The sequence below is a fragment of the Passer montanus genome, unplaced genomic scaffold (genome assembly GCF_014805655.1).
Source record: "Passer montanus isolate IOZ18808 unplaced genomic scaffold, ASM1480565v1 scaffold54, whole genome shotgun sequence".
Taxonomy (NCBI): Eukaryota; Metazoa; Chordata; class Aves; order Passeriformes; family Passeridae; genus Passer; species Passer montanus.
In genome coordinates this window covers 6,312,952-6,336,410 of record NW_024370374.1, presented here as the reverse complement: position 1 = coordinate 6,336,410, position 23,459 = coordinate 6,312,952, and the positions used below count along the sequence as shown (strand labels likewise).

The following is a 23,459-nucleotide window of genomic DNA, read 5'->3' as shown; positions in this document are numbered from 1 at the left end:
TGGTCCTTGCACAGGAGCAATCGGAGAGGTCACCTTGCAGCTCCTCTGCAGCACTGGCTCTGCTGCACCTTGCCCAGGCTGGTGCTGTGTGCTGCTCCCCCAAGAGCCACACAATCCCAGATTACAGGTGGAGAACTCATCATTCAATTACAAGGTTTTTGCTCATCAGGCAAAAACCCCGTTTCCCTACTGTGATGCCATCTGTCTTTGATTTGGATAGATAGGAAGTAGCTAACAGTAATATATCAAAGAGTAATTAAAACTATTAAAAGAACAAAAAGATCTTTAACATAAAAAGCCCAACCTATTACAGACTGTGCATTACTGATGTTTGCTTTCTAATCTATACAGTGAAGTGGAGGGAGTTAACACTATAAACCTCATGATTTTGGGTTTTGTTAATCAAATGCTTGCCTAGCAATAGAAATGTCAATTGCAACATTAAACTCTTTAATTAAGCTATTTATTTTGCTAATCTGCATTCTAATACAAGCTTAACTTCTTAAAAATCACACTTGTACCAAGTCTCATGTTAAGGTTTGGTTTATAAAAGTGTAATTGTCATTATCAAATATTCTAAGTTAAATACAAGGCAAACACTTCAAACTAAATGTGTTTTCTCCAGTTGATTTATTTTCCTGTTAACATTTCCTCGCTTGCTTAATGTTCAGCAGAATCCAAGAATGTGAACCTTTGTATGTGAATTTCACTGGGTTATCAACTGCCACTATTTGTATTGTCAGGTTAAAGAAGGATTGGCTGCTTTACAGAACAAGCAGAAGTGTTCTCACGTGACTGTCACTCCAGCAAGAAGTGACAGTGCACTCAAAGATGAGGACAGCTGCTCTCTGAGGAACTCCATTATACAAAACCAAATCGGAGGAATTGAGAAATTACTGAATTTGGAGAGATTTCATTCAGCAAGAAAGAGAAAATATGAAGAAGGCCAGTGAAGATGAGCACCAGGAGATAAGCATTCTTTTAGGCATAGACAGATCACTTACCTAACCCAGATTAGTAGAGGTATTCCTACAGAATATGGTATATATGTGTAGTTTCATGTTTTAATATAACATGTTAACAGTTCTTATGTTCAAAAATGCATGCAATTCCTACTCCTAATGTAAGTGCTGATTCTGCAGTCAAATTCAATTTATTAAAAGTTTGTCAGTTAATGTTTTTATGTATGTTTAATAAAATTAAATAATTACTTAACTGTAACCTTCTCCAGCTCCTCAGAAGTTTTTGCTGAAATAGTTCAATTCATTTTCTCTGACAGACTGCTCACTCAGTTTTCAGGCAAAATCACCTCTAGCTGTTTCAGAATGCAATGGGTTCTACAAACATTTACAACTACTTCCAGCAGTTCTAAGGGGCAGAACAGAAAAATCTTCTGCTCACCTTTACTGCCAAATTATTTAAATCTATCTGTTGTAGTTTCTGTATCAGTGAGGTGTCTTTCAACACTGAAGGATCAGGTTTCATTACTGAGATAAGGCAGCAGATCTGGCTTCATGAAGCTTCACTTCTATTGGGTTACATTTCTTCTCCCTTGGGTCTAAGGGAAATTTTCTCTTACTTGAAAAATACTTGCACTATTACTTTTCTGACCTCCCTTCCTTCCTCCCCACACCTCTTGCAAAGAAAGGTCCCCACACTGTAAAATGAACAAAAGAAACATTGCCAGTTTCTTGTTGCTGATTATGTAAGAAAATCAACAGAAGACATTTTCCCATGTTAGTTTTATTGCCTCTTTTTTTTTCCTTTTTTTGGTAATTTAGAATGTTTAGCTTCTTTAGGCCAATTGCATACATTTTTTTTGAAACACGAATTAACAAAGTTTTGAATAAAGTTCATCTATAGCAATATTACTAGGTCAGAAAAAACTCTTAGGTGTCTGAGAGACTGAGGAGACTGTTTTTCACTTGATTCAAATTTTGTTTCCAGGTGTTTAGAGTGTCATACAACTGCTGCCACTGCTGCTTTCCAAAAGTCCGATGTGTGCTGTGACTGGAGAAGTAAAACAAAATTGGGAGAAGGTTACTAGAGATGTCACACTCACCTAATCATTCTTCTATAGCATTACTTTACTCTCATGAGCAAACAGGAAAATTCAATTTTCTCTCTAGAAAGGACTGAACTTCAGCAGTTAAGAGAATTCTGTAGCCTTCCCAAATATTTAAAGCAACAACAGTCATTAGTATTCCTGTCACTAGTAGGTCATTAAATGAAATGTCCTGGAAAGTAGGACTCTTTCATTAAATAAGCTAATCACATTCAGTGTGAGCCTTAATAAAATTATGATAAATAGCAACTATTTAACTACCAGCAACTGCTAGGAACAACACCTTGCTTCTAGTTAGAATATTCTACAAATGCAAGTGAAATAATTAGAACACATGAAGTTCTGCAAAATGCCATGAAGAATTGTCTTACCTGACAATGACTTTCCTCTGTGTCTGATCTATTTTGCAGTACACCATCTTTGTCTTTACAGCTGCAAAAAAACAATGCTGTTTTGAGCAACATTTTCATGATAGTGCAAAGGTATTAAACTGCACAAAAATGGTTCAAAATGAGAGCAATACAAACATAAGAACTCAGCAGTTCACTTAATCTGTTTTGCTGTTGGTTTTAATGGTCTAGTAGGCAGAAAAGCAAAATGATGTAACAAGATGAAGGTCATGCACAAATCCTATTGTTTGGTGCCAGTCTATTAAAGCAATATCCTGTCCAGATTTTATGAACTTCTCTCCCTTACAAACACATCCTGTTTTAATGACAGCAAACAAAACCAGATGACAAATTAAACCTGCAAACAATTTATTAGTCCTGTGCAGAATTACATGAGATACAGTTCCTGTCATTGAGAAGAAAAACACTAGTTAAAACTCAACAGTTGGGCCTGTCTTTAAACATGAAGCTGTGCAGCTTTACCTTGTAAAAAGCACAGAAATTAAAATTAATATTGTTCTTGAAATTTAACATTAGCTTAGAAGACTCTAAAGGTCTTGTTCATGAGCACTGTGTGGAGAGGCACAGTTCTTACCATCAATGACAAATGCTTCTACATCATCAGCCCCAATCTGGAGTTCCTGCTGCATTGTGTCAAATGAGATTTCTTTATTCTCTACAGCCATTCCCATGAAAGTAAGGAGCCTCATCTTGGCCATATTGTGTTCGTGCAACAAGCCTGAGGAAAAGTGTTGACAGTTTAATTAATGATTTAATTGTAATTCATACAAATAATTTGCTTTTCATGTTATTTTTACTATATTTGCTTCCAGTAATTTAAAATTTATTTCACATTGAAATATATTCTACTTTTCACTATCAACAGTTTTTTGAGGTAAAATACCAAATCCTGCATCTGCTCTGTCTTTTGCTAAAATAGCAAGTTTCATTGTGAATTCATCAAGTTTCGGTTGTTTTTAGCAGAAATATATTATCTACAACATTTTTGCATTTTGAGCAGTAAAAACATCACCTAAACAGAACTTGAAGTGATAAGAGTGCAAGTGAGATTTTCAGTTGCATCACCTGGAAGAACAGCAATGCAACAAAACAGAAAATGCACAACTCGTTATGCCAAAAATCTTAGAGCCTCACCACTCATTCTCTTGTGGTTTCTGGAAAATAAACCTCTCACAGTGATAACGTTGTGGTGCCAGAATAAAGCATTTTGCTACTGAATTTGTTTGTCCACAGCAAAAAATGCCTGGTGAGGCCCAGGTAAGCATCCAGTGTGGCTCAGGAAAGTGCTGTTCTGAGGTCAAGTAACATCTTTTACAGCACTGCATAAATGCCAACACAAGGAACTGAGCCAAGGCCTTGCATGTCTAAATCAGAGACCATTTTCCTGGAAAAACATCTAGGTCAACCAAGAGAAGTCACTGAGATGAAACACAGCATTTCTTAATCCCAAGGTCCATGAGGTACCAACTAAGACCCAGTGGAAGTTTCTTAAAATTGAGTATCAATCTTTTTGTTCTAGAATGACATTATAGACATTCCCATGGCTTCAGTAAATATGTAAGTTTGGAATTTATAACACCCATACACTAGCAGGGAAGCACATTAGTGCAGGACATCATGTTGTGTTAATTAGCTGTAATTATGATGCAGGTTCCCTATTTGGCACGGATTCAACAAAAACGAGATCACCATAATTCATATGAATGAGGAGCACCAGCAACTAAACCTAACTGGGTTTAATGGAACTCTACAAGCATCAAAAAATCAATTAGCACACATTAACCCTAATTAACAAATGCAAATGAGATGCTGATTAACTTTGCGAAGAAGACTGCTGGTAGTACCAGATTAACTGTGGCCATGTTAGGGCGATGCAGTTGACACAGATAATGCTACTGCTGGCCTAAGTTGTCAGCATTAATAAAACAACAAATTGTAACAAACTGATGCTGCCTGTGGGAGCCTGCACTGCACAGCTTTCCTGGGCCAGTTCTACCTGGTCCTGCTCCAGGAAATGTTACAGCTACAGCCCATGCTCTACTGCCACTGGAATGCTATTCTACACAGCCTTTAAAACAAAGGTCTTTTGGCAAGTTATTTAAAAAAAAAATCTCTAAAGCAGGTTCAAAATCTTGCTTTTGGGAACAGATGATTTTTGAATGCCTCATCTAATAACTGCAGTGTTGTCTAGACCAAACTGCCCTTGTTTATCAAAGCCATGGCTGAGCCACTCAGTTCCCAGCATTTCCATCTGTGCTGCCTCCAAATCTCTGCTTGTCCATTGCTCCAAGACACACAGAGGTTCTGAGCACACCATAGAGAAATCAGCATAAGTGGAAGGTAAGACTGTTATTCCAAGCAGTTGCACAGGTATTTAAGGATCTTACTAAGATTATATGAATCTTACACATATTGAAAGTTCACACACTGAATTAATTCATGGAAGGAAGCACAGACACTGGGAGGCAAGGAAAAGAAACCACAACAACTGAACACAATACAATTGATGCTACATAGATGTGTAATTGATCTTCCATAAATTTATTCAAATGTTGGTGCAACAGCAATTTCAGCAAATATTTCTGTGGAGCAGTACCTAAAAGATAAGCCCCAAACCCACTTTCCCCTGAGAAAGAAAAGCATAACCTGTCTGGATAACTAATGTTCAGATACACGTGACTAAAGCTACACTTACCCTATACACACATTTACAAGCTACCAAAAACCTGCTGCTGATTTTATCCACCAAAAAATCCCATTGGCATTTCTATCATTTTCATACCCAAAGTACCACCATTTTAAAGCTCTGAGGGCAATTATTCTAAGAATTGTATCACACCCCATTAAACAAAATAATGCATGTGTTAAAAAGCTGCGCTAAACTCTGTTTTAGCAAAACTATGGCTTTCCTCACATGCATCCAAGGTAGTGTGTAAGTGTCATTTGAAAATCAAAGTTATAAAAAAAATATTGTATTTTTATGGAAACATTTATTCATTACCAATATGTCAAAACCTTAATGCAGTAATAAAAAAATCTGCATCATTGAGCAATTTCTGCATTGTCACTGACCCCTGTCCTAAAAAGCTGGAATATAAAAAACGTAATTTTAATGCATGCAATAGCTTATGAACCAGTGCTCCTTTGAAACAGTCAATTACACATCAACGGGGGAGTGTCAAAGTGTTAATTACTACTCCTTTTTTCCACAGTGTGTAAATAAAGAGGGTGCTGACATTAACATTCCATCACATTGCTTCATGTGATGAAACAAATTAACTGGGACAGACTGTGGCTTGCTGGGTCTAATGCATCAGCACAGGCAGACACACACACACACACACACACAATTTGCATGCTTTATCTTACTGCTCAGAGGTGTCTGCTGTTACAAAGTTATTCATGATTTTAAAAAAAATAGGAGATTTATACAAGCTGGTGGTTTCCTCAATGCAGTTGTGATCTCTGGCCTAGTCTGCAGCATGAATGCGTTAAACCTTTCAGGAGGGGAGTTCTAAGAGGAAAAAAACCCAGTTCTCTTCCAAAACCAGCTTGTTTTCACAGAACAAACCACAGTGAACAAACCACTCAAAATCTACAAGAGGTTACCATCTACAAACTCTAATCGGTTTTGAAATTTCCTTCAGTACATGGATTCAAACCGAATTACTCTGTGGCTTCCATGCCTTAAACCATGTAAACAGTCAGAAAGGTAATGATCTGAAAACTTACCCAGGGAGTCAATGAAGTCTTTGTTGTTCTGATAAAACTTGACATAGGATGCTAGTTTAGCACTTACAAAAATTGTCAAAAGCTAGAAGATGGAAAACAAACATGAGAACAGTTTAAGAATTATCCTGGTTTCCCTCTTTGCAGGCTGGACAGATACGGATAGAAACTAGGGTATTGAACAGAAAAATAAGTTGTTAGGAGCTGAAATTCTGTCTTCTGTCAGTAGATTTGGGCAGCCTGTGCTGAGCTTACTTCCCTTCCCCAGACTTAAGATTTGCTACAGAACTCAAGTGAGGGCAGGACTTGTAAGTGAGTTTTTGAAACTTTGAAAGGGAAACGTTTCACATGCAATTTTAAGGCTGTAAAAGAAATAGCACATTGCAGCTCAGGATTACTGACACAGATAACTGTTCTAATGGATTTCAAAAGACACGTTAAAACAAAGCAGTCTACTGTTATCAAACCATCTCACTAGACACAAAAGTTACTTACATCATGAATAAGTTCTCCTTCCAAAAATTTGACTGGTTTTAAGGCAAGAAGATGATCAAAGAGAAAGGTATTTGGATCCTTCAATGCTCGTACAATACATCTGAGGAGAAAAGGAAAATGCTTACTTTCAAAGCAATACACATCTTTATGACTAAGAGCAATTCAGTTTGTTCTTCCTTCCCTTCTAGGAAACAAGGGTTTTCAATTATTATTAGAAGTAACATATGTCACCTTCCAATTTTAAACTTCATTTTACAGATGGAAAAACCAAGGAACAGGAAGCATTAAGTAGTTTGTCCAGTATTCCAAATGAAATGTGCCAGGTAGTCAAACCACAGATCACCCTCCAGTTTTCATCCATGCATTTATTTCCAGCATAGCCTTTGTTCCTAGGAGGAACAAAGATATTCTTACTGTGCTCCTAAAATTTCACAGAATTAAGTTGTTTTGGAAGATTTAATTATACTCGAATACGTGACACAAAACAGAGAAAAGCCCAACACCAAACAGTGCAAGGCCCAGGATTTCTCTGCTGCAGCTCCGGACTAGAAACAGGAACTCCCAAAGAAAGCTGCTCTCAACAGCTCATCAGAAGACTTGGCTCACTCTGCCACACCAGGAGAACCCGAGCTCTGCAGGGACACAGCCCTGGGCACACGAGTTCTCGCACAGAACAACTGCTGGAAGGGAGCCAGTGAAGTTCCCACTTGGGCACAGACACTAATTTTCCAAAGGAGTCATCCTGATTTTCCTCCATGGTTAAGTATAAACAGCTCCCTTGAGGACTACTGGTAGTGCACATCTGGCAGAACTTAAAGAACCAATTCCTAAGAAAAATCATGATGGTTAGAACATCAAAACACAGGCATTTACTCATTTTGGCCAGTGGGGAAAATGCACTGTTATGAATCAATTTAGTCCCAACTTGTTCAACAGGTAAGCTTATTTCTGTACAGTTCAAATTCTTTGTACTTGCTCATAGATGGGACAACAATGTTTTCTCAAAAGAAAGTGGTATTTGAAAAGAATGCTCACAGTCAGGTAGCAGAACAGACAAAAAGTAAAACAATCTGAAATAAGGGATTCCAGTAGAGAGTCTGAGTGCACAGCTGATGTAAAGTCCTTACCCAAGGCTGATCTCTCTCAGCAGTGACCAGGAACACTCCTGTGCACTTGTACACTGGAATACACCTGGCTGTGCCTACAAACAGCCAGACCTACAGCAGACTGCAGAGACAACCTCTGAAACAGTGAGGGGATCAAAATAATTTGGCAATTGAGGAAAAGTTACTTTTAAGCCAACTGGGCAATCAGTCATACCTGTGAGCATCAACTCTAGCCTGGGAAGCATTGTCCTCTGTGTAACTTCCCAATAGCTCCACCATTACTTTTGCTGCAGTGTCACTATAGAAAAAAAATAAAGTTACCTCAGGATTGCTGAAAAAATTGTTCAAACAAGACACTCAAATATTTAAATAATTCCATTATGATGTTATAGGTCAAATTAAATCACACTCGAGAAAGATGTAGATGATCCCTTTTAATTCTAGTGGAGAGAATAAATTAGCTGGATGTATTCTTTCAATTCTTGTTCTACAAAATGTTTATCTTCACCCTTCATTTCATTCTCTTAAACTGATTAATTACCTGCTAGTTATGGAAAAAGCTTTCTGAGCTAGGAACAGCTTTATATGGTTCACGAGAATGCTCCTCTTGTGCACATCTGGATTTAATCACTGCCCAATAAGTAGCGCTGCAAAGTTTATTTCAAATGTAAAATGGCATCTCTTAAAGAATATTTATGGTCAGGAAAATGACTGTAAAAGCTGCTCTCTTCTTTTGCAGATTCTCTCGTCAAGTGTTCTGAGTGAGAGCTGCTCATTTTCTTGATGAAATTACACAGCCAGCAGTGACACTGGCCGAGGCTGCTGTGAAGCTTCCAGCACTGCTGACAGACAGCTTTCAGACAAACAACTCCTTCTCAGAAAGCTGAGCAAACCTACAGCCTTGTCCACCCAGATTGTCTTATAAACCTCAACTGCAAACCAGCTCTGAGATTGTTACTGTGTCATTTCAACAGATTTTGATTTATATTCACTTCACAGTTTTACCACCAACAAGGCCAGCAACCCTTGATGCTTGTTGGAAAATTTACACCAAATTATCCCATGTGGTTTACAAGCACACACAATTTTCTTTTAAACAAAACATTGGGAGAATAAAGTTTTAATTAGTGACTTAGGCCAATGGCATAATCTGCACAGGGAAGAACAAACCAACAGAAGATAATCAGGATGTTCTGTGCTGTGACAGAGGTTTAAGCCACAGAACACCACAGGGCTGAATGGTTTCTGTAGTACAGTAACAGTGTCTTCATATGGGTATTATTTGAAATCTCACCATACCACTGTCTGACAACCCCTCCACAGGGTGAAGTTTGTTCTCAGAGAATTTACCAGATCTGAGAGATGCACAGCACAAATATTAAGACATCATGGGCAACACCCAGTTGAAAAAAAAAAAATTTAGGCAGCTTTATATAGGAGAGAAGCATTTGCTTGACAATCAGTCTGTGACTGACCATGATTTTAGCACTGGTGAAATCTTATCAAAATTCCAGGAGACAAAGAATGTTCTAGGAGACAAAGGACCAGTTTAATACAGGAATGGCAATATACAGGTATTAAATCAAAGAGGCTCAGCTCATGTGCTATTCAACCTAATACAGAACTCTTTATTTAATGAAAGCTTTTCCACAGTTGGTCTTGTGCACATCAGAGCTGTGTTAGTTTTCTGGCACTTTTTTCCCTCTTCTAATTTTTCCCTTAGCAGCAAAAAATTGAAAACTATCACTTGACTAATTTCAAACAGTATTTTCAATTCCCTGTTTTTTTGGGGTTTTTTTTAAGTGGGGAAGGAGTGGAATTTTTTACTTGTATTTCTAGGAAACAACAGAATGCTACAAGACAATTACTCCAAAACTAAACTGTGTGCTAAATTTTTGTGAAACTCAGCCAATATGGCAGCCTTTACATTCTAATCTATTCAAATATGGCAGCCTTTATATTCCATGGCAGTCTTGCATTCTGTTCCGTGTCAGATTACTACTGTAAAGTAGGCTGTTTCAAGCACTATTACAGATCACTATTTTACCACAGGTTGTTGTTAAATGTGTCTCACCTAAGGTGCAAATGTGAACATTTTTTTCTAGCAAAACAGCCTGAACAAGCGCTCTTGGCTTCCAGTCTAGATGCATAACTTGACAAAAAGCAAGGAGAGCTTAAGAGTGATGGCAGATAAAAGGAACAAAAAAAACCACAGCAGAGCATTCAGAAACTTAGTCAGATGCTGGAACTGAGTCCCTCTACATTACATGATATTAAACTGAACTTAACTAAAATTAAATGAAACAATTACTCTGCAGGTGCCTGACATGCTGAGCTTTTTGCTACAAGGATTAATAGCCAGACTTGCCAGACCTGTTTGAATTTAACTTGGGCAGGGCCAAAAGCTGCTGGATCCTGCCAGCAGAGGCCAGCTTTTAACTGCATCAAGATGGCTGGAAAAGGTTTGACAAAACAAACTTTCACTTGTCACTGCAGGAAAAGGGACACCACACAACCTCTGCACATTTACTTTTTAGGAGCTACCAATCTGCTAACTACCAGTACTGGAGATCCACTGGGAGTAAATCTATTAGCTACAGAAAACCATCTCTTCTGCCACACTGACCAAAATTAAAACAGAAATCAAGCAAACAAAAGAATTCAATTGTCTTTAACCATCTAGTTCTTTTCCCTTGATTATAAATCAACAACAGTAACTGAGGTATAATTTTTATCATGTACTTTTCAGTTCCCACTTATCTTCCCATACTGCTAGATAGAGCAACATTCCTGAGTGCTGCAGCTGGAATGCTGGGTGAGTTTCCCATACTATTGCAAACACTGCCCACTGATCCAGGAGAGTGAACCAGGTCAAAGGTGCCAGGGTCACTTGTTGTTTTCTTTTCTGGAGAGAAGTGCAGGTGCTCTGAAACACTGTTCTGCTCAGTGAACAGCTTGGACACCGAGTGCAGGAGTCTTACAGGGTTGGTGGAAGGGAAGGTTTCATTGGCCGTCTTAAAAAATCACTTATGGTTAGCAAGCAAAAAACCATTTAGTAGCAAGGTTACTGGTAGCAGTGGAAACGAAAACTAGAAGTTTAATCCACTGATTTGACAGCAAGAGTAGCTAAAAATAGTTGGCTATGAAATTTGGGAATGAAACTAGTCAAAACCTCACAATAAATCAAGAGGATGAGAAGTGAGGAAGAGCAGGAATGTTATCAGTGTAACATTTCTGAAACAAGGTAAGCACTAAGCCATGAAAAAGATCTGTGACTAAAATGTCTGAATTTATTTTGACCAGCTGAAATGTGCCATACAGAACTACTGATGCAAAAGCATTTGAGTGCTACAAACAGGAATTCCCAGTAATGCAGCTCACAGAGTAACCACTCCATGAGGATTAATCATCCTTAAATTGAGGTTATGATCCTGCTATGCTGATGCAGCATTTCCAGGCTACAATTCCAGCAGGGCAGAATAAGCCAACTGTCCTGACAGATGGAACTATTCTCCACCTGTGACAGCTCCACACTTGCCTTTTTAAACCCCCAGCAAGGTCGTGTCCCCAGGCCAAGCCCCTGTGCAGTCACACAGATGGCCACAGCAGCACAAACACACACAGGTACTGGCAGCTGGAAGGGACAGGAACAGAGGGTACAGGACAGAACTTCCTTTTCAGCAGTGCAAGGTCATGCAAATGCTGAAAATCCACAAGTGCAGTTCTGGTACCACTGTGGGTCAGCAGTGGAAGGGCCCTGATGCTGCCCCACTACAAAAATAATAAAAAAAAAAAAACGAACTTGAAAAATAACTCAGGAAACAGAGTGGAAGGGCAGGGGAAAGCAACTGACAGCCCCCAGATCCCCATCCCAAACTGCAGGGACAGGTTAAGTAGGTTTGAGCTGCTGTGGAACTACACCCCAAACCACTGGACAGCAGCCCATCACTGCAGCCCTGCCAGGGCAGTCAGCCCACAGCAGCATTTCTGTAAGATAAACTGATGACAGCTCTCAGCTCAGATCTGCATTAGTTTACAAGCAGCATACACACTGGATTACTTTACATGCCAGAAGACAGTGGTCTGCCAAGTTTGTTAGATCAAAGATGCTTCTTATGATGCAGGATAATAATTCAAAATGGCCAAGCAGGTATTCTGTGGACATTAATTTCCATGACTAGTGGAAAGCTCTGTCCTGAAGGTAATGTTTACATAAAAAGACTGATTCTGTTAGCCATGATTGATAAGCCTTCCCACATCATTAAGTAAGAGATAGCACTACCATGCACTAAAATGTCAAAAGTGCAATTAAATAATAAACTTGGCATAATGCTACAATGCACTGAGATGATTATTTATAGAAAGGAATAGTGTTATTTTGGGAGTCTGTGGTTTGCAGTTAATTCACTGCTAATTTTAATATTATTGGGAATACTGGTCTAATGCAAGAGTGCTTAGAAATATTTTTAAAAACCCAGAAGTGTATTTGGATTGAATTATCAGTACAGATTAATTTTACAAGTCCTGGAAGAAACACTTTCCCTACACATCACCTATAGTACATCAAAATACAGAGTTATCTAGTATGTATGGCTTGTCTTTTATACCTTTTCTTGCAGTCTACTAGGACATCATAGAGAAGTCTCAGTAGAGTGTGCTTTTTCTCTGTGGCCAGATTCCAGTCAGAAATCCATTTTCGGACCTAGGTAGAATACGAGTGAAAAAGAAGCATTCAGGAAAATATGAAAATAGCACTAAAATACTTCTCATTTTCTCCCAAGCAGAAAAGGATTAAAAATATCTTGCACACAGATTTCTCTTCTAGGTCTTCTGATTCTCATGCCCCCACTGCCCCTTGTCCTGTCACTATTTGCCCATGTCAAAAGTCGCTCTCCCTCTTTAATGAGCCCCCTTTAAAGTGCTGCAATAAGGGCATCCTGGAGCCTTCTCTTCTCCAGGCTGAACAATCCCAATGCTCTCAGCCTTCCCTCACAGGAGAGGCGTTGTGTCTCTCTGATCATCTTCATGGCAATTTCTCTAGGTTCTGGCAATTTGTAAGAGATGGTCTGTATCAGCTCTGAGTGATATTTAGGTGCAACATGGTTCCTCCAAAGGCCACGACTTGAAGGGTCACTGAATTACCTGATCTAGTTCAGTTGGAATGTACTGGATGGCACCACAGGACGAGGCCACTTTGAGAAGGCTGCAGTACACTGTGTACCTCACAGGAGTGTTCTTGTCCATGCCATGGAAGAGATTGCTCAGGCTAGACCACAAACAACCAACAACAGAGTTACAGAACTTTCAAAAAACATTACTGGAGTACATGTCAGTGCTCTTTTAAGACACAGGCTAGTACAAAGCATCTGGCAGCACCTGACATCCATGCACTGAAACAGCTACCAGTTTTGTAATCATTTTCAGCAAAGCTGAAAGCTGTGCATATTAATTTCACTGTGTAACACCCAAGGAAAAAAAAAATTGGTGCTTCTATTTTATGACAGTGAAAAGAAGGTAAAAAAGAGTGCTTTCTGCAACACCCCACACTTTGATTTAAACACATACAAGATAATCCTTCCTCTTCAGAGGCACAATTGTTTGCCCAGTCACCACTGTCTCACTTTGCCCTGTACAATACTTACAGCTGCAGTCTGAGAGATGGGCGCTCTCCTTCCCGAAACTTCACCAACTTCTCACACAGGTTCTCAATCAGTGCTTCTTGCTTGTCAGGTTCCAGGATAAGAAGCAGAGACACAACGCTGTTCATCACACTCTCCACATCTGCATAAACCAAAACATACAGCTGTTGGAAACTGCAAGCAGCAGTCAGTAGCTACCTTGTGCTGGATACTCTTTTGATAATAGCAATTCATACTTTTGATGATAGTCATTCATACTTTTGATATGAAATACCACTTTGCACGAGCAAGAATTGTGAAAGAAAGAAAATGCCAAGATACCAATCTGGATATTCATCAGAATATGCCAGAGACTTGGCTCAGGTGGGCTTACACCAACATACCTCTGTGGAAGACAAGAATTACCACTCCAAGGTCAACACAGAACATGGTTTTTGATACCACACTTACTCTGAATTCTCTGCTTACACACAGGAGAAATCAGAGGAACTCTAGGTTCCACACAGTGGCTTCCTCCTGCACATCCAGGAGACTGCCCACGGTTCTACAGTGAGAACAGTAACACCTAGCGCTCAAGCACAGTAAAACATTTCACCAGGAGCACGAGGGATTCCCAGACCACAGGGAAAATGTCCTCAAGAACACTGAAGTGTATTACAAACCCTCCCCAGCTCTTGTTTTAAGTGTGGTATTCCATCCTTTCCAAACAGAACCACAGCAGTTTTGTGTTTTCTTTTCAGTCTGCCCAATTATCAGCCACGCAAAGAAAAAGAACAAAATTCATTACATATGGAAAACATTATCTATTCCCCAAAATGACACCTGAGCATCAAAAGCTCTGTTTTACATACAAGTCTCTACACCCTCATTACAAGCAGAGTCTAGCTCAGCTTCTGACTTCTTCAAAGAGTGCTGGATCTTTGGAGAAAGGAGGGGCAGAGTACATGCAAATATTTCAGGGCAATGAAGGAAACGTGCACTTCCAGTTTTATGAGGATGCAGAGCTTGTGTTTCAACGCCACACATCTCTAAATTCTGCCAGATGTTACTGTTTGAAAGCACCAATGGTGATAAATAGCAAAACCAACAGGACTTAAAATGCAAACCTTTGTCATCCTCTTTCAGGCACACATCACACACTTCAATAATCTGGGCCAAGTCCACATGAAGTCCACCTTCAGCGTTTTCTTCAGAGATTTCTGCCCCTTTGGATTTCAGGTAAGCTCGCAGTTCCGCAGCCTTAAAAAAGAGAAGACAGCACATACAAAACAAAACAGTTGTTTTGTGAATAACAAAGTCAAAGCAATTAAATTTCTTACAGATTTTTGTTCTGCCAGATGCTGAACCTGCTGTTTTGCCAGAGACTGAGCAGGTCACAGAGCTTTTTCTCACAGTGTCAATGTGCCACTTAAGACTGGGCATGGCACTGCAGGCCTAATAAGTTTTTATAAGACACCTTCTTATGGAGTTTTACTTCATCTGCAAATGTCAAACAAACATTAAAACCATTTAGTTGCTCCTTCACCAAAAAAGAAAAAAAGCATAAACAAAGGCACTTTAGAGAGAGCAGAACTTTGTCTTCACAACTTCACAACAACAGTTTCTAATCTATAGAATGGCTTGGGTTGCAAGGAGCCTTAAAGATCATCTTATTCCACACCTGTGCCACGGGCAAGGAACGTTCCATTACACCAGATAAAAATCCCCATTCAACCCTCAGCCTTGTAATATCACTGTTAGGACTTAAACCTACACCAAGAAAATAGCCCTCCCTCAGCAACATGCCTGTTCATTATCATTCAGGGCTTCAGCAGCAGAAGCACAACCCTTCAGAAACAATCTGAGGCCATACGACTTCTGGCACTTGTGACCAGGAGGCTGCTGTGACATTTACATCCTGTTCGGTGTCAAATCATTTTAGAACCAGGAAAAAAGCTAAATGCCCTGGGACAAATGGCTGCACTGAGGATGTTTCACACCAGCTGCTGGATGGGGCTGTACTAGGCATGAGAGCAAGAGGAACTGAAGGCTGGCAGCCGCGTGTCCGTGTCTTGATTTCCAGTGTGCACATGCACACACTGTGCGTACATAAACATGTATGTGCACACACACACGCCAACCACACCGGGAACAAGCAGCCCCCAAAGCCAAAGGCACAACAAAGCAGCAGCTCAAACACAGAATTTCCACTTCCCGCGCCTGCAGTACGGAGAATTCCACAAAACCCAAGCAATGCCCACATGTGAACCCGCTTTCTTCTCCTAAATAGAAAGTAGGGATGAGGAGCAATGAAAACGAAGTGCCGGAGAGGCGGAACACTGAAGAGGGAACTGCAAACACCGGGTTCTATTTCAGCCACTATACTCAAGTTTCTCTAATCGTCTGCTCGGGCTCTGCAGAGAACAGCCCGGAGGCGTTCGCGGAGCGCTCTCGGCGGGGCAGGTCCGGCCCGGGCTGCCCCCGACACGGCTCGGCCCGGCCCCGCGGCCCGGGGCCCATCGCCCCGCGGGGAGCTGACCTGATCCTCCTCGGTGATGTCGATGAAGGCCGGGACGCTCATGGCTCCGAGCACGCCGCGCTCCGGAAAGGCGGAGCGCCTTCCGCCGCCGCGCCGGGCCGCGCCGCTTCCGCTTCCCGCGCCCGGCGGGCGGGCCCCGCGCTCCGACCGCCCTGTGCCCGGCTCGGCCCGGCCCCACACGGCCCTGCCCCCTTCGTCCTGCCCGGCACGGCCCTGCCCGGCACAGCCCTGTCCAACTGGGCCCTGCCCCCCACGGCCCTGCCCCCTTCGTCCTGCCCGGCACGGCCCTGCCCGGCACAGCCCTGTCCAACTCGGCCCTGCCCCACACGGCCCTGCCCGCCCCGCCGGCGCTGCCGCGGCCGGGCCGGACCGTGGCACCGAGCCGCCCCCCCCCGCTCCCCTCACACACACACACCCCTTCCTTTGTCCGCGTTTAAAAGCTGAGCGCTTCTTGCCTAGTGCTCTGTGCGTGAGCCCGTTAATAACAGCCCGGTGGAGCTGTGGCGGGACGGTTCCCGAACGGGGCTGGCGCTTTTCCTTTATTTGCGTTGAGCAGCTGCGCTCACGCTCCGCTGAGGGGAGAGGAGAGGAGAGGAGGAATCCCCGGTGTCACCGGCGTGTTCCCCGGGTTTTGTGCTCAGGAAGCTTCCTGGTCGGCTCTGGCAGACCGCCGGGAGCATAGGGTGACTTTCCCCGTGCTCAAAACCTGAAATGAAAGCCAAGAGAATCATAGAATAGCTAAGGTTGAAAAGACCTCCAAAATCACCGTGTCCAGCCAGTAACACAGTTAGTGAAGACCGTTGTACACAAACCTTATTTGATAAACCTGACCAAATCATGACTGAGCATATTATTGAGTCTAATAATTAGAGCAGGGTTTTTAACAGCGGGTTGTGAGTCTCCGCAGCACTGAGCACAATGAAACTGATAAAGGCCCACACTGCCTTTATTAAATGTCATAATTCTGCTTATTTTTAGTCATCTACATGCTTGTGTAACTTTTAAATAATGCTTCAACCTTTAATTTTTCTATCATACAAATCCTGCCTAATTAGCTTATTTTATTTTATTTGGGCAGTATTTTTAAAATATTAACCCCACTGTAGCTGATTAATTATGTTGTAAGCAGGATATTTTAATACAGGCTGATTGATAGTCTTACCAGTATTTTGTATTTCAGAAGTCAGCATCCTGGAAGTTATGGACAGATAATAGAGACAGGTCTCTCCTTTGTGTGTCTGATCTCGAAGGGGATCTGATTTTCAGAGAATGAGTGTTTGAGCATTTTTAAAGTGTAGGTGACTTTCCTCTGGTACTGCTTAACACAGTCCTGTGACAGTAAAGGTGACTGGGATCCATCACCCTGGGGCATAGGACTACATCCTGCATTAGATTTTCACACGTCTTTAGGAGACATTTCATGTGCCAAAGCACGTGCCTGTTGCCAATTTACATTCTGGAATATTGTGCATACCTGCAAGCTGCAATGAGTGTCCTAGAGATCCCATGCTGTGTCTGAAAGAAATTATTCTGCAGATGCCCAAGCTAACTCAGAGTGTGTAAATGGCCCACATCACACAGGGACCTCCCAACCCCAGTATCTATTTCTGTTTAGGCAGTGAAGGTTTGTCATGTATTATTCTGAACATACAAAAATAAAATAACTGTGGATCACATTGGGTAGACGGGACATGACTCCAAAGAGCTCTGCTGAAATATCCACATATGGTCTGTTGCATGATGCTTTATTTGTCCCAGAAGAGTTCAGATGATAGATGATGGCTGGGGTTTGAACTTGTGCATCAGGAAGGCCACTTTGAATATAAAGGGGGCAGTCTGTGTTTTGTGAAACTAGCCATGCAAAGAGGCTGTAGTGGAGGAATGGTATCGTATTTGCAGGGTGCCCTGATGATGGGAGGAATGATCAATCTGACTCCACGTTCTCAGAAGGCTAATTTATTATTTTATTATACTATATTATATTAAAGAATACTAAAGCATACTATACTAAAGAATGCAGAAAGGATACTTACAGAAGGCTGAAAAGATAATAATGAAACTCATGACTCTCTCCAGAGTCTGACACAGCTTGGCAGAGACTGGCCAAAGAGTCAAAACAACTCACAGCAGAACCCAATGGAACAATCACCTCTGAGTAAACAATCTCCAAACATATTCCACTACAGCAAAACACAGGAGAAGCACATGAGATAATAATTGCTTTCCTTCTTCTCTGAGGCTTCTCAGCTTTCCAGGAGAAAAATCCTGGGTGAAGGGATTTTTCAGAGAATGTGAATGCCACAGAATGGCTTTCAGCGTCATTGGAATTGTGGCATTTCTGTGGAAACAAGGCGGTTGTTTATAGTGCTGTCTGCAGCTCCTGAAGCTGGTTCAGAGATGGGGTGTGGATGGGGTTAAAGCAGGGGAGCCAGAGGTCCCTGTGGAGGCTTTCCCAGGGCTCCCAGTGCTCCCAGTGTGGGCAGCCCTGGAGAGAGAGGGGGCCAAAGGGACCCGAGGCATGCCCCCGTGCCCTTGAGTAAGGGTCTTTTTTTGTTTTCATTTGTTGTTAAAAGGAAGAAGCTTTTCTTCGGAAGAATGGGTCCGTAAGGCTAAAACAATTAAACGTTGCCCAAAAAGTAAAAAGCAATGGATGTGATTCACCTCGTGTTAAAATCGGCCTGGCCTTTCCTGTTGCAAGCAGGTCTGAGGGAGGGCTGTGAGCTCAGGGACTCAGAGCAGGAGCCAGAGGAGGTCACTGCGGATGCCTGATGGTGCGAGGCTGTGTGTGTGTCTGTGGGACGTGGGGAAGGTCTTGCCACCCAAGACTTCCCTGCTGAAGGAAAAAGAGGAATTTTGGCCGGTACGCACTGTGAATTGTTTTGTTTTGTTTCTGTAGGCAAACCAGAGAGAGAGATGGAGTCTAAAGGAGTGATGTCCTGTCCTGTGTGCTTTGAATGTGGTGACTGAGGAAAACAAAGTCGTTTAGGTGACACATCTTAAAAAACACTTTTTTTTTTTTTTAATGGAGGTTCTTTGAAACCAGCAGACAGCTTTTGAAAAGAAAGGGTTTAGCGTTAGACTCTAAAAGCTGCTCCCCTTTCCTTAAAGACATTGATGAAAAAGATCTTCTCCAATACAAAAAGGAAGTGCAGACCCTTTATATATATAATGGCAGAATTATTCCTCTTCAGAATCCCTCTTGTTTATTTACTTATTATTTATGTATTTCCAGTTTATTTATTTATTTATTAGTTCATTTATTTATTGCTTGTTTGTCAGTTTATTTATTCATTAATTTATCTATTGTTTCTCCCTTTATTTATTTATTTATTTATTTATTTATTGTTTGATTGTCAGTTTGTTTGTTTGTTGTTACGGTTCTCTCTGTAGGAGAGATGAGAGTTGAGCTGCGTCCCTGGAAAGCGGTGTAAGGATGAGCAGCCGCTGGGAATTGCCCCCCTTTTCCCCGCCGCATTTGTGCTGAGTGCCCTCTGGAGGTTTTGGACATGCACTGACCCAGGAGAGTCCCGGCTGCGCGGCTGTGCCTGGGCTCTTCAGGACTCCTTGCTTCAAAGGTTCCCCCTGTCTTTTTTTTCTCCTTTGGGGAAGATATTCTAGCCGACCTAAACGAGCAGAACACAGTTAAATCAGCTTTTAGTTTAAGTCAGAATTACGGCATATGAGTTACTCAGAAGAGGTAACAAAATAATTTAAAACTTCATCCGAATTGCCAGACAGCCAAACTAAATCTGTTTCATATTTAGGAGCTTTGATTAGCTTTATCAATGTATCGAAGTGTGCTTCCTACTTCTGTTTCTGTTTTTTCCCTAGTTCTTGTTGGGGCTAAAGGGAAACTGCTAAAATACCCTTGGAGCCTCTTCTCGTAAGATATATCAGAGATCTCAGGGGAAGCCTGCTATCCTTATTCTTCCAGCCAAGTTCTGTAGCCAGAGGAACTCTGGATAACTTCAGTAACTGTAGTAACTTTTGGGTGCTCATCTGGTTTTCTTGTAATCTGTAAATTCTCCACTTTTGTCCACTTATTCCCCTAAGTCCACTTACTATTATTCCCCTTTTGTCCACTTATTCCCCTATTTAATTACCCATTAGGGTAATTAAAATAAAGTGTATTAAAATAAATAGCTGCAGTTGCACTGACCAGCATGAAATCTTCATTGAAGGTGCGTATTAAAAATTCTGACTTGAAGAAGCAAAATTCAATATTGCATTATTATTACTATTGGGTTCTGATATGGAGTTTTGCCTCTGAAAAACATTTAGAAATTTTTTTTTTTTTTACTCTTGATACACTTATTTTTCTGCTAGTGTAGCAGGTGTTTTTCTTAACCATTTTTAAGGAGAAATCCTAAGTTTAGAGGAAATGAGCACTCAATTATTTAAATTTCCTGAGATTAGAGGAAGAACACTTTGCCAAACAATGCCTCTTCACTTCAAAACCTCTCCCCATAAATTATGTTAGGGGATCTTATTAAAAGTCTTTAAAAATTTCCTATTAAAAATGGTTGATTGCAGTCCAGACCGTCACAGCTTTTGTGCTTTCAGTGAAATACCACAGCTGTCGCAAAGAAATATATTGTGAGACAAAAGGTTTTGTTTCCTTAGCCATAAATTATTTTTGTGATATCTGAGGTAAGATAAAACTTTCACTTATGTTTGAGTGAAGGAAGATTCCAGTGATAACTTGTTCAAAATCTATAAAAAGAATATAAGAATGTAGATCTAGATAGCAAATTAGAATCAGACTTCCTTTTTGTTTGAGGAAAGCAATTATTTCTGAAGTCAGTGAAGATTATAACCAGGGATAATAGCATAACTTTGCAAAGCACTGTGCCTTTATCTCAGTAGAACCTGAAGTTTAGGCTTTCAAGTCTGACCTTTGAGAACTCTACCATAGAAACCTTTAGTCTTGGGCAGTTTTTGAACCAAAGTTAAACAATAGGAAGTAGTCTGTTTACTAATTGTGCTATATTATTTTATGCTATAACTGTAACACATAGCATTACATTGCAATAAAACAAATAAACAGACCTCTTTCATGCTATAACTGTAACAATGTAATGCTATAGCATTACATTGCAATAAAACAAATAAACAGACCTCTTTGTATCCTTAAGGAAGCATCAAACAAATAGGTTTTGATCATATTTGTTTTCCTATTAGCAAATGAGTTTTTTGCTGTGAGATTCTGCAGGAACCTCCAGGGAACAGGCTGTGAAGTATTTGCTGTCAGGACTGAATTCTGTGTTCACCCAGTCAGGGAGTAGAAGCATATTCCAGGTATGACCTGTGAAAGTAATGAAAATATGAAAATACAGCATATATACTAAAAATTATTTGTCCAAATATTTTGCCAAGTAATTTTGAACAAAAGATATATTAGGACATTCACAATTTGCTCATCCGTCATTGTTTTATGGATAAAGGTCAAATTTCTCAGCTCCTCCCCTGCTCGTTATAGAGATTACTGAATAAAGAAACACAGGACAGGTGCTGGAACTCAGAATTGGAGACATTTTAGGTTACATATGGGAAAAAACAATGTGCTTATTCTATTTATCAATAACATTAATAACTAAGCCAGTTCTCCTTACCCAGTACCATCTCAAGGGTTTACTGGAATTTGTTTATATTTGTATTTAAATCAGGAGTGTATAAAACAGAAATGCAAGGTGGCCTTTTCTTCTGTTGTGCAAAGAGAAGTGGAGTACACAGCCTTGATCCTTTAGTAAGATTCATTACTGTGGCCCCCTACCTTTTTCATTCTGAAGGATTTTTCTTATAAATCAAAATTCATTTTCGTAGTGCTTTTTTCATGTGCTTGCATTCTTTGGGTCAAACTTAGACTGAAAGAACTATGAAGATAAATATAAATCAAAATAATCAGCACTTGGGAATGATTTCCCTTGTGAGGGTGAAGATATCTCTTGATATCCCATGTACCTGGGGCAGGGACAAGGTGGGTCAGCTCTTTGTGGAATCAGGAGTTGATGCACGCCAGTGTGGATGGTGCACACAATTCCATACTGCTCCAGCCATTGCCAGAGGATGTGTGGGGCACCTGGGGGTCAGGGGGAGCACCTAAAACCTCTGTATCCTTGTAGGGTCCAGCTCTGTGTTCTCACTCATGCTGAACGGCCTTTTACAAGTAATCCCACTGATGTCAGAGAGACTTTTCTGTAATAAAATGCTGTCTGACAAGAATATGGATATCAGAATCTGGCCCTGCTTGTACTAATTCCATTTTAATGAATACTTAAATGGAATTGTTATTAAAAAAGTCTATTTCCTAATATTCAATAAATCAAAACTATAAAATCAGCTTGCCAGTTGTTGCCACTCTAGTCAAAGCCATTTTCTCTCATATTGAAAATAATAGTACATACTGTCTCCATTCAGGAGGGATTAATTGTAATACTTTTATCTGCTTCATAAGATTTATTTCTAATAATGAAGAGCAGAGCAAAGTAGGGGAGCTTTAAACTTTTATTGTTTTTATTAAAGAACCATATATTCCTGAGATGTTCCACAAACATGGAATTCTCTTTACAGAAGCCTGTTTCATGAATGAGCAACTTCAAACCAGAGTTTTAAAAAAGCATTTCTCTGATCATATCCATTTTTTTTATAAGAAGGAGCCTGGGGCACTATGTGATAATGCAGAGATACACATTAAAACCAGCTAAGGTTTTGTAGGCTTGTCATCTGATGAAGATTATTGCAGCAGTGTTGTGGTGTGCTGCTGGGGAAGCCACCTGAGATCAGCAGCAAAACAAAGTTGGGTCTCCATAGGGTAAAAGTTTTGGGTTTGAGATGGTTTCTCCCTACAGATGGAAGAGGACTGATCTGCTGAACTTCCATGGTGACATCCACACCGAGGAGCAGGAAGTATTCTTATGATGCTGTTTGATTTCAGTGCACATTAACCAAATAAAAACCAAAAGCAGTGAAAGGAGGGCAAAAAAGTCAACGATAAACACACTGTTGTATTAAAGCCTGGCAGAAAAATTCTAGCAGGGTATTATTTCCTTGGAATTTGCTAACTCTTTGATATCCAAATGTTTCACAAGGATGGGGAGCATTCAGTTCCCTCAAGATGTTCTTCTAGACAACAGGCCAGTTTTCTGATTTTATCCCTTTCCATGTGCCGGGTTTCCAGAGTCTTTAGCTTTGATGCAGTCCTGGTGACACCCTGATGTGGGGCTAAGGATGCCAGCTCCTCCATTGCTCTGCAGCAGCCTACCAAGTTGTTTTTATAAATTATGCGTTTTCTCTAACCATAAATATTGTTCCTAAAAGGGATACTGAAATTAAGATAATATGACTTTTCAGCAATAGCTCTTCTAATGTCAGCCATTCTGTTTAAACTGTTCAATTTTCAACAGAATTAAAGATCTATGCAGTATATTCTACCTCCTGCAGACTGCAGTTGTTAAAAGAAAATAAATCACTTAAACAGGGTCATGAGCAACAAAGGCC

General features: G+C 40.6%; 2 protein-coding genes across 2 annotated transcripts in view; one reads left to right on the top strand and one right to left on the bottom strand.

Annotated features, from left to right (window-relative positions):
• Positions 1-1,603, top strand: part of CCDC73 (coiled-coil domain containing 73) — a 46,602-nt gene extending 44,999 nt beyond the window's left edge. The window contains exon 18 of the mRNA XM_039725094.1: positions 744-1,603. Within this exon, the coding sequence (XP_039581028.1) occupies positions 744-953 (210 nt within the window). The 3' untranslated portion in view covers positions 954-1,603. The remainder of the gene's footprint in view (positions 1-743) is intronic.
• A 122-nt stretch (positions 1,604-1,725) lies between these two features.
• On the bottom strand, positions 1,726-16,117 carry EIF3M (eukaryotic translation initiation factor 3 subunit M). Its single transcript, XM_039725095.1, has 11 exons — positions 15,963-16,117; positions 14,551-14,683; positions 13,448-13,586; positions 12,948-13,071; positions 12,413-12,507; positions 8,020-8,103; positions 6,700-6,799; positions 6,208-6,289; positions 3,050-3,193; positions 2,437-2,497; positions 1,726-2,010 (listed from the first exon to the last, which is right to left on the bottom strand). The coding sequence occupies exons 1-11, from the start codon at positions 16,002-16,004 to the stop codon at positions 1,890-1,892; spliced, it is 1,125 nt and encodes a 374-aa protein (XP_039581029.1). The 5' UTR covers positions 16,005-16,117; the 3' UTR covers positions 1,726-1,889.
• Between the last annotated feature and the right edge of the window lie 7,342 nt (positions 16,118-23,459).

Coding starts and splice junctions, on each gene's coding strand:
- EIF3M (XM_039725095.1), bottom strand. CDS start 16,004: ATGAGCGTCCCGGCCTTCATCGACATCACCGAGGAGGATCAG. Junction 13,072..13,447: donor CCATCTCTCAGACTGCAGCT/GTAAGTATTGTA, acceptor TTTGTGGTCTAG/CCTGAGCAATCTCTTCCATG. Junction 6,800..8,019: donor GCTAGAGTTGATGCTCACAG/GTATGACTGATT, acceptor TTTTCTCCTCAG/ATGTATTGTACGAGCATTGA.